Raw genomic sequence first — 11,249 nt, 5'->3', positions numbered from 1 at the left:
GAACCCACATCTCATCCTTTCATGACAAAAGGATTTATTGACATTGCTTTTTTTTGAGGAGAATGGACTATAATGATAATAAAGTTGTCATTTTGTCATGAATTTGTTTTGAATTTCATGTTAAATTTGAGCCCATTATTCCCACTTTGTGGAATCATTTTTTTAAGCCTTTTTTTTTTTTTTCTCAGAGAGGTTTTTGCTATAGGGCGCGTGCACTCACCAGACAGAGAGAGAGAGACAGAGAGACAGAAAGAGAGAAATCACCCCCAGGGGGGATGGCCACGCCACAATCCCTTCTCCGTTCTCCTCTCGGGATCTTGGGCACGGACGTACACGTGCCCGGTGTGAGTTTAAGTCACTGGGTCCAGGACTCAAACCGTGGTCTACTACGTGGGAGTCCAGTGACATAGCCATTACACTAACTGCTGGTCCCTTTAAGCCTTTTTTTTTAAGAGGTTTTTTGTTATAGAGTGCATGCACTCACCAGAGAGACAAAGAGACAAAGCGAGAAATCACCCTCCAAGGGGAATGGCCATGGCCACACTGCAATCCCTTCTCCTCCAGTTTCCTCTTGGGATTTTGGGCATGCACACACATGCACTCAGTGTGCATTTCAAGCCACTAGGACTCAAGCCATGGTCAACCATGTGGGAGTTCAGTGATGGAACCATTACACCATCTGTTGGTCCTTAAACCTTTTTAAAAGTTGCCAGCAGGTTTGTGTGCTCACCAGAGAAAAACAAAGCACATATTGGGACCAGAAGTTGGTGTAATGGCTGTGTCGCTGGACTCCCACATAGTCGACCGTGGTTTGAGTCCCGGACCCAGTGGCTTAAACTCACACTGAGCATGAGAAAGTCCTATAAATTTACATTTGAGGCAGAACAAGAGAACAAGGCAGATAAGAGCCTGTCCTTAGTTTTATTTTTTCCAATCCCGATATCTTCTCTCTTCTCTCTTCTCTCTTCTCTCCAAATCTCATTTGTCCTACAGGCCCATCTCCAAGGAGAATTCCCTGATCCCCTGATCCACTCGAACCTCTCCAACTGTTGAATGCTTAGGGCCAGTGCAGAGCTACCTAGATGTCTCTTAGCTTAATTTTGCCTCTCCTGCCAGTCTCAAAACTTAGATTTCACTTGCCCTCCTGAGGTCACTAGGGCTGTGCCGACCCATAGGTGTGCTCCATAGGGAGTGGCTACTGACAGACTTGGTGGAGAAGGCCAATGGGAGGCACCAGGCAGGGCTCCTCTTGCCTCCACAAAACTCTGAGGGTGTGAAGCCAACCCTCAAGTCACAAATTCCTTGTATGATCTCACTGGGTAGTGATGACCTCACAGGCCTTCTCAGTTTCCATGGCAGGGTAACTATGCAAATGTGATGCCCTCAGGGAAACTGTCCTACCAATTCTCTGCGAGATACCAATCTGTTTGGTTGTCTGAGAGAGAATGTCTGATCGGATCTTCTATATTCACTCCAATTTGTCCTCTGTCCCCTGGGATGGCAGTGCATCAGGTAGGACTAGACTGGACATATGTACAAGAAACACTAATTATACACACAATCTCACCTGGATGTCCCATGTTCCTTTTGGGCTTGCCCACCACACTTCAGAACCTCCCAAGCCATAAGTAGTACCAGTGGCCTGGGCCTCCCCAGGGACCTGCAATGTCTCTGCTCGCTGCTGAAGGCAAATGAAATGTCAACTCTGGGCACGTGTTCAGAAAGGTCCTAATTGGGGACCAGCAGATGGCATAATGGCTACGTCGCTAGACTCGCACATTGTCGACAGCAGTTCAAATCCCAGACCTGGTGGCTTAAACTCATGCCAGGCACATTTGTGTGCGTGCCCAAAATCCCAAGAGGACAATGAAGGAAAAGGGATTGAGGCGTGGTCATCCCCTACCACGGGGGTGATTTCTCACTTTCTGCCTGTCTGTCTTTCCAGCAAGCACACACGCTCTGTAGCAAAAAATCTCTCTTTAGAAAAAAAAAAGGAGGGAACCAGCAGTTAGCGTAATGGTTATGTCGTTGGACTCCCACGTAGTCGACCGCGGTTTGCGTCCCGGACCCGGTGACTTAAAACTCACGCCAGGCGCATGTGCGTGCGCGCCCAAGATCCCGAGAGGAGAATGGAGGAGAAGGGATTGTGGCGTGGCCATCCACCCTGGGGGGTGATTTCTCGCTTTCTGTCTCTATGTCTCTCTCTGTCTGTCTGGCGAGCGCACGCGCCCTGAAGTGCAAACCTATCAAAAAAAAAAAAAAAAAAAAAGGAAAAAGAAAAGAAAGGTTCTAATTTGCTCTCTCTCCTTTGGGCTGCAAGGTGCTTCCATTCAGACCCTCTCCTGGTTGACTTCTTAGCAAGATCCAAGTGATAAATGGAGCAGTTGGTTTCTTGTTTTTTTTGTTTGTTTGTTTTGTTTTGTTTTGTTTTTGACCAGAGGTGGGGGAGAGAGAGAGAAAGAAAGCCGCCAGGTCCAGGATTCAAACCATGGTCAGCCATGTGAGAGTCCAACACTTTAAGTACCACACTACCTGCTGGCCCCAAATGGAGCAGTTTGAGAACAAGCTACTGAGGGTCATTCATGAACCTCACCTAGATATATGCATAGGCTTCCATCAGACACATCCCACTCTGAGTCTCTGAATACTGGGGGCAAGAGTGGTGTCATGTAGCTGAGAAGAACAGAAAAGCCCAGGAGAGTCATGAAATGCTACCTAATCTGGAGGTTTGAGGAAATGGTACTCCAGTAGGTTGGATGGATGTGAAAAGGCTCCTTAAGCCTAGACTTGGTACCCAGAATCTGTCTCTTAACCTCCTGGTCACTCTGCCCCATGAGGGCTTGCTTTTTTCCTCTCCCAATATCTCTGGTAAGCACACATGCCCTATGGCAAATTATTTTTAGAAAAGAAAGAAATGTTTTTTTCAGTTGTGGAAGAGACTGTCTAGTTGTAATTATTTTGCAGTTCCGCTGTTCTCTCCAGGAGTGGGGAAACAGATGCCCTGATTTTTTTCTGCCATAGGCCCCATGGAGTTGCTTTTGCAGCCAGCATCCCTTTACTTGGGGACCCATAGAGGTGTTAAACTGAGGCTGTTTCTGGGATGCCAAGAAGATAAGAGGACTTCACCCAGAAACAGGAAGAGACATGAGAGAGGGGAGGTCCTGTAGCTCAGTGTATAAAGCAAAAACAACTGATCAGTTCTGGTTTTCTTTCCAGCAGCAGTGCCTCCCGCTTCTCTTCCTACACCTGGTCATTACCATGTCCTCTATCGAGGGTGTGGAGAAACCCAGGTGGGCTGGCACGGGGAAACATACTGCCTAGTTGGAGGTTACCGGCTCTATGGGGATGCTCCTGTGGCCACCCCAGCAAAAGCTGAAGCAGAAAAGCCATCCCCCAGCCGAGGTCTCAAGAGATGTCGAGCCCTGGTAGAGTCAGACAAAGACCTAGGTTGCTCTAGACCCAAAACTCGGCGCTTGCAGCGTGTTGGCCGGAGGCCAGCCCCCCAGAAGCTTGCTGGCTGAGCTGCTCTGTAGGGAGGACAAATGTTTGACTACCTAAGATAGCTAACATCTTATCTGCAGTGACCTCTACTGTCACCACTCAAGACAGAACCTGAACCATTTTGCCTGAGCCTTCCTCCACTTCCAAACTAACTGGCCACAGGCAAGGAGCCTGGGGCTGAAGCTGACCTGGAAGAAAACCTGATATTTCTTTGCCTAATCCTCTAGAGCTCCTAATGGGCAGAAGAAAAAAACAGAGTCTGCACCCTGCCAGCTGAGGAGGAGTCAGGGGCAGAGAGAGGGTGCAGAATGGCTTACAGGGCCCAATCTACCAGATAGGCTCTTGCTCTGAGTCATTGCCAACAACTACCAGCACAGACCAGGAGGGGCTGGTCTTCCTAAAACTGGAAGAAGCAGTCTGTGGCTATCCAGAGAGCTTCCTGCCTGAGGTCTCCCCAGGGGACAGAATAAAGAGGACCTAGGAGACCTGCTACCCCCACCCCAAGGCACACATACTCCTTTATTGCCAGCCCTTTATGGCCCCCGTGGGATCTTGACTGCTCAATAAAATAATTTTCTGTTAACAGTGTTTGACTGGAATCCAGCTTGTCCTAGGTCAAGCCCTAAGTTTCCCTGTCCCCTTGAAGTGCATCCCTGCATAATTGCACCTTGAAGTGCATCCCTGCATAAAAGACCTGGTCCTGTAAGATCTCCCTTCAGAAAGGACCCTTGTTTGCAGCTTCTGACTGTCACTTCTTTAAAGAGGTGACATTTTGGGACCAGCAGGTGGTATAATGGTTACATCACTGGACTCCCATGTTGTCAACCACAGTTTGAGTCCTGGACTCACGCTGGGGAGAGGCCAGCAGGTGACATGGTGGTTAAGGGCACTGGACTTTCACATGGCTGACTGCAGTTTGAGTTCTAGACCTGGACATGGTGGCTTGCTTTCTCGCTTTTCCTCTCTCTCTCTCTCTCTCTCCCCCCCCCTCTCTCTTGCTCTGTCCCTCTCTAGTCAAATTAAAAATAAATAAAGCTAAATAAAATAATTATTAAAAAAAAAAAACACGCTGGGCACATGTGCATGTGAGCCCAAAAACCCAAGAGGAGAATGGAGGAGCAGGGATTGTGGCATGGTCATCCCCCCAGGGGGTGATTTCTTACTTTCTCTCTCTCTCTCTTGCTCAGGCAGGACCACATGCCCTATAGCAAAAATCTAACAAACGGGGGGGGGGGCATTTCATGAGCAATGTGAGGGAATCATGTAAGCAGGGAAAGCATTCTAGAGGAAACTGCGAGTGTAAAGAACCAGAAGTAGGACCAGCAGGAGGGGTAGTGTGACCAGGAAGGAAAGCAAAATGATTGAGAGAGGTAGTTGGAGAAGCAGGAATAGGCCAGACCATAGCCTGCCTTGTCTGCCATAATGAGTGTGGATCTTGTTTTAGGTGTGATGGGAAGTCCTGGGAGGAATTTCAACAGGATGAGAAAGCAATCTGATAAAGATGTTGAGAAGATCACTCCAGCTGCTGTACACCACAGCAATGAGATGCTGGCTGTTACTAGTGGAATGTTTCTCTTAGCAGTTAAGGGGACAGTTGGTTCTGGGCATGGGGTGGGGAGCAGCCAGTAGAGATAAAACAACATGGAGTTTGGGCCTGTGTCTACTGTATCAGCAGCCTGGAACAGAAGGTGGTGCTGTCAGCAACTCACAGCCCTCCAATCCCTGGTGAAGTCACCTCTGTGGACAGCGCACTCTCCTCAGAGACCACAGCCACAGGAAGGTTGCTTCTCCCCCTGACATGCATACCCTCAAGGCTGGAAAAGTCCTATAACTCAAGAAGCTTCCCTAACCTGGGTAAGAGGAAGGGGAGGCCTAGGCCCTGGGTCTCCCAGAGAGTGCCTGCTGGGAGCCCCATTTAGCCTGCCACAGACTCTCTCTGATGCTTGGTACAATTGAGGCAGATTGCTGGTTACTGGAGGGATCAGATAGGCTGGCAATTTCCCACTGCGAGACAAACAGACTCACCTCAGCTCTTTGAAAAGACAGATCCCCAGCATCCATAGCAGTCTAAGTTTGTAGGATGAGGAACTCCCAGAATGCCTTTCTTTCTTTTCTTTTCTTTTCTTTTTTTTTTTTTTTAAGTTTATTCATTTCTTTTGTGACCAAGACAAAATAGGAACTCCCACAGGGGTTTTATGCCACAATCCACTTCCAGTACCTGCCAGCTCAAATCATGGGCACACATACCCTGTGTGCTCAGGGAAGTCCTGGGACACACACCCAGGATATTTTTCAGCTATACTACCACTGCACCATTGTCTGGTCTTAAAATCTATAGTGCTTGTTTTTGCTTTTGTTTTTGTTTTGTTATAGGGCGTGTGTGCTCCCTAGAGAGAAATAGGAAAAGTGAGAAAGCACCTATCTCAGAGGAGAAGGCCATGCCACAGTCTCTTCCCTGTTCTCTTCTTGGGATTTTGGGCATGCACGCGCGCGTGCACACACACGCGTCCAGCATGATTTTTTTAGGATGTTTTTGCTATAGGGCACAAGTGCTCACCAGAGACACAGAGACAAAGAGAAAGTGAAAAATAACCCCCCCGGGGAAGATGGCCATGCTGCAATCCCTTCTCCATTCTCCTCGCAGGATTTTGGGCATGCACATGCATGCAACTGGCTTGACTTTCAAGCCTCTGGTCTGGGACTCAAACCATGGTTGGCTATGTGGGAGTCCAGAGTCCCAACCACTGTGCCACCTACTGACCCCCAGCATGATCTTTAAATCACCAGGTTCAGGACTCAAACTGCAGTCAGTACAGTGCTAGATTTCGTGTAAGATCTAGCTGCCTTAACCTCCATGCCACCTGCTGGCCTAACTTCTTTTAAAATGTCTACAAATGTTCCCAGTGTGAAAAGATCCCCTCAGGCCAGCCCAGACCACTGCGGTTAGGCAGCTGGATCCCACATGACCAATCTTGAAGTCTGAATCCCAGATCCAGTGGCTCGAAAAATGTACCAGAAACGCATGCAGGTCCAAAATCCCAACAGGAGGAAGTGGTTTTTTGCTATCTTTTTCACTCTTTTTTTGTCTCCTCTTGGCAAGCACAAGCACTCTCTCACAAAATTAAAAAAAAAAAAAAAAAAGACCAAATAAATGAGGCCTCGCAGGTAGTGATTTATCACTTTCCCTGTCTCTTTGTCTCTGTCTCTTTCCAGCAAGTGAATGCATTCTATGATGGCAAAAAAACATTTTTTTTTTAAATAGAGATTTTTTTTTTTCCTATAGGGCACATGTGCTCATTGAAGAAACAGAAAGATAAAAAGTGAGAAATCACCCCCCAAATGGATGGCCACCCACAGTCCCTTCCTCTCCATTCTTCTCTCGGGATTGTGGGTATATACTCACACGTGCTCAGTGTGAGTTTCAAGCCTCAAGGTCCAGGACTTGAACCACAATCAGCCATGTGGGAGTCCAGTGTTGTAACCACTATGCCACCTGCTGTTCCCAGCAAAAGTCTTTAAAGTGAGAAATCACCCCCCAAATGGATGGCCACCCACAGTCCCTTCCTCTCCATTCTTCTCTCGGGATTGTGGGTATATACTCACACGTGCTCAGTGTGAGTTTCAAGCCTCAAGGTCCAGGACTTGAACCACAATCAGCCATGTGGGAGTCCAGTGTTGTAACCACTATGCCACCTGCTGTTCCCAGCAAAAGTCTTTAAAAATTTTTTTTAAATAATTATTTATTTTATTTTATTTATTCATTCATTTTTTTAAAAATTTGACCAGAGAGTGCTCGCTTGAGCAGCACATATACTAAAATTGGAACGATACAGAGAAGATTAGCATGGCCCCTGTGCAAGGGTGACACGCAAATTCATGAAGCGTTCCATATTTTTTTGGGGATGGAAAATTCATTTGTATGCTGTAATGATGTATAGTGAATTAATGTTAAAAAAATAAATAAATTTAAAGAAAAAAAAGAAAAAAATTTTTGACCAGAGAGAGAGAGGTTGAGAGTGAGAAAGAAAGAGGAAGTGAGAAAGCAAGCCACCAGATTCAGTACTCAAACCCTGGTCAGTCACGGGAGAGTGTCCAGCCCCTTAACCACCATGCCACCTGCTGGTCCCTAAAAAAAGTTTTTTTTTAATAGGGAATGATGTAATGGTTACACTGGCAGCTTAAAACTCATGCTGGGTGTGTGTGTGTGCATGCCCAAAATCCCAACAGGAAAATGGAGGCCATACCTCTGTGGGGGTGATTTCTCACTTTTTGTTTGTCTCTCCAGTGAGTATACGTGCCATATAGCAGAACTCTCTCTAGAAAAAAAAAAAAAGGGCCAGTAGGTGGCATGGTTCAGTAGGTAGCATGGTGGTTAAGATGCTGGACTCCCGCATGGCTGACCAAAGTTCGATCCCAGACCTGGTGGCTCGCTTTCTCACTTTCCCTCTCTGTCTATCTCTCTCTGGTGAGCATGCATGCTCTGTAGCAAATTAAAAAATAATAATAATGGGACCAGCAGTTAGCGTAATGGCAGTGTCACTGGACTCCCACGTGGTTGACCGCAGTTCACATCTCGGACCCGGTGGCTTAAAACTCACGCCAGGCGTGTGTGTGTGGGTGCCCAAGATCCCGAGAGGAGAATGGAGGAGAAGGGATTACGGCATAGCCATCCCCCCTGGGGAGTGATTTCTCGCTTTCTATCTCTCTCTCTGTCTTTCTGGCGAGCGCACGTGCCCTATAGCAAAAACCTCTCCAAAAAAGAAGAAAAAATAATAATAACGATAAAAATAACTAAATATTTAAAATAAATAATAATCTGTACATTGACCAGCTGATAGCATGGTGGTTAAAACAACTGGATCCAAAAAAAAAACAACTGGATCCCACATGGCTCGGATGCATTTTGAGTCCCCAGTGGCTTGAAAAATGAGCTAGGCGCATGTGTATACATTCCCAAAATACTGAGAGGAAAATGGAGGAGAGAGTATTGCAGTGTGGTCATCCCCTCCAGGGGTGCTTCCACATTTTATCTCTCTTTCTCTGTCAAGTGCATTTGCCCTATAGCAAACTAAAATAATAATAATAATAATAATAATAATAATCTGTACAAAGGATGAATAAGGCTATAAATGAAACAAGATGGGGCATCCATTGATAGTTGTTGAAGCTGGGTGATGGCTACACAGGAATTCAATGTACTCTTCTGTGTACTTTTGTTACATGCTTTAATTTTTTCCTAATAAAAAATTTAAAATATAAGCTTCTTAGATGCAACCTGAAGTTCAACCTGATTTCCAGTTAGAGCTCAGATGGTCACTCACAAGATAGACTATCAATAGCTGTGGGAGCCACAGAAGCCCAGTAGAGGACAGCAGGCTTCCAACATAAAAACAGAATTCACGGCTGGGTGGTTATACAGTGGTAGACACAAAGCTCTGTGGGGCAGACCCACATGGAAGGTTGCTGGTTTACATCCTGAGACCACCCTGAGTATGCCAAGCATGCATGTACTCACAGTCCGGGCTGGCTGAAGCAGAGGGTGGATCATGGCATCAAGACCCTGTCAGCAGTGCTATAGTTCTGTCTTTCTTCTTTCACTCATGGAATAAATAAATTTAGCAAGTAAACACACACAGAAAGTATGGATGGCTCTGGGGCAGGGTGTGCTCAGAAAATCATATTGTTAGGGAGGAGGCTGAGAATTCTGTTCAAAGGCATCCCTGAGCCCGCCGAGTTGGTACCATGAGCAAAGCTCACCCTCCCGAATTGAAAAAATGTATGGACAAGAAGTTACCATTGCAATTAAATGGCGGCAGACAAGTCCAAGGAATATTGCGGGGATTTGATCCATTTATGAATCTTGTGATAGATGAATGTGTGGAGATGGCAACTAGTGGGCAACAGGACAATACTGGAATGGTGGTAATACGAGGAAATAGTATCATCATGTTACAAGCCTTGGAATGAGTGTAAATAATGGCTGTCCAACAGAAAAACCCATGTCCCCTTGTCAACGGGCCTGTTTTACTGTGATGTAAAACTCAGGTCATGTACATTTCCATAATAAACTTTTCGTTAAGGAGAAAAAAAAAGAGAAAAAGAAAATTATATTGTTAGGACCAGCAGATGGCATAAAGGTTATGCTGCTGAACTCTCACATGGCCAATCACGGTTCAAGTCCCAGACCTAGTAGCTTCAAACTCACACCAGGCATGTGTGTGTGCTCATGCCCTAAACCCAAAGAGGAGAATGGAGAAGAAGGGATTGTGGCGTGGCCATTCCCCCAGGGGGTGATTTTTCACTCTCTGTCTCTCTCTGGCAAGCACAGGCACCCTATAGCAAAAATCTCTCAAAAACAAAACAAAACAAAAGCATGTTGTTACAGAAACAAGTCCAACCAGTCTCAGAGATAAGCAGGCTAGACTGAGCGAAGGAGACAGCAAGGGTCGAACCTGGGGCTAAATGTGAAATCGCACATGCTGTGATGATGATTATTTAGTTAGGACTACCTGCTGGAATCAGGTACCCCTGCAGATCACCCTTCTGCCTGCTTATGATAACTGGGGACTTGTTCAGCCACCTCACTGCACACCCCAGCAAAGGGCCAGCACCAGGGGAGGAGCACCAGATCAGCAAAGGATGTCTAAACAAACAGGTGGATATAAGGAATTTGAGGACGTTCCTGGTGAGAGGCAACAGCTGAAAGTGGAGACCTTCAAGGAATCCCCATCCGACTAGACCACGAGGGTATCAGTTGCACAGCAACTCAATTTTCCCTCCTAGAAAATGAGACTGGTGGGGCCAGCAGGTGGCATGGGGGTTAAGGCATTGGACTCCCACATGGCCAACCACAGTTCAAGACCCAGACCTAGCAGTTTGACTTCTCTCCTTCTCTCTCTCTCCCTCTTTGTGTCTCTCTCTGGTGGGGGCAAGTTTAAAAATGATAATAAATAAAATAAATATTAAGAAAAGAAAAAGAAGACTGGCGCAGGACATTGGCACAGTGGTAAAATGTGATGTTTTGTGAGGCTAACCCACATGAGAAGGTCCTAAATTCTTGGCCACAGATCTTCCTGAGCATACCAGGCAAGCGTGTGGTTGTGAGCTGGCTGGGGACAAAGGTATATCATGGCATTAAGACCCTGTTAGTGGTTCTGTCTCTTTTCCTCTCTCACTCATGACAGAAATAAATTTTTATTTATTTTTGTAGAGAGGTTTTTGCTATAGGGTGCAGGCACTCTCCAGAGAGACAGAAAGAAACAGAGATAGAAAGTGAGAAATCACCCCTCAGGCGGGATGGCCACACCAAAATCCCTTCTCCTTCCCTCTCCTCTTGGGATCTTGGGCATGCATGCACACATGTCCAGCATGAGTTTTAACCCACCAGGTCCAGGACTCAAACCGTAGTCGACTACATGGGAGTCCAGCAATGTAACCATTACACCATCTGCTGATCCCCGGAAATAAACTTTTGAAAAATGAGGAGCCATGGGGTGGGCAGGTGGTGTGAAGGTTAAGGATGCTGACCTCCCACAGGGTCAACTGCAGTTTGAGTCCTGGACCTGAAGGCTTACTTTCTCACTTTCTCTCTCGTGCGCGTGCTCTCATTCTCATTCTGTCCCTCCCTAGTCAAATTAAAATAAATAAATGAAGTCAAAATAATTCTAGGAAGGAAGGAAGGAAGGAAGGAAGGAAGATGATTAAAGCAGCAGGCACCAGGGACCAGTTATGAAGAGTGGCCATGCATA

At 46.4% G+C, this 11,249-nt stretch overlaps 1 protein-coding gene, 1 non-coding gene and 1 pseudogene across 3 annotated transcripts in view; all 3 read left to right on the top strand.

Moving 5' to 3' along the window:
* The first annotated feature begins 1,401 nt into the window (after positions 1–1,401).
* Positions 1,402–11,249, top strand: part of DPEP2 (dipeptidase 2) — a 23,425-nt gene continuing 13,577 nt past the window's right edge. Inside the window, exons 1-3 of one of the 2 annotated variants that reach the window (XM_027775083.1) lie at positions 1,402–1,512; positions 3,220–3,478; positions 9,040–9,070. In XM_027775083.1, coding sequence (XP_027630884.1) covers positions 1,446–1,512; positions 3,220–3,478; positions 9,040–9,070 — 357 coding nt within the window. In that variant the 5' untranslated portion in view covers positions 1,402–1,445. Of the gene's footprint in view, positions 1,513–3,219; positions 3,479–5,138; positions 5,356–9,039; positions 9,071–11,249 lie in introns of those variants that run through there. The other variant, XM_027775081.1, reaches the window with a different exon arrangement.
* Positions 7,291–7,397, top strand: LOC114009354 (U6 spliceosomal RNA). The gene has a single exon (XR_003550783.1). It is a non-coding gene; the product is annotated as a U6 spliceosomal RNA (small nuclear RNA).
* On the top strand, positions 9,203–9,468 carry LOC114009339 (small nuclear ribonucleoprotein G pseudogene; annotated as a pseudogene).

The sequence above is a fragment of the Tupaia chinensis genome, unplaced genomic scaffold, assembly GCF_000334495.1.
Source record: "Tupaia chinensis unplaced genomic scaffold, TupChi_1.0 Scaffold000523_1, whole genome shotgun sequence".
In the NCBI taxonomy this organism is placed as follows: Eukaryota; Metazoa; Chordata; class Mammalia; order Scandentia; family Tupaiidae; genus Tupaia; species Tupaia belangeri.
The sequence above is the reverse complement of the archived record's forward strand: the minus strand, read 5'-3'. Positions and strand labels throughout refer to the sequence as shown.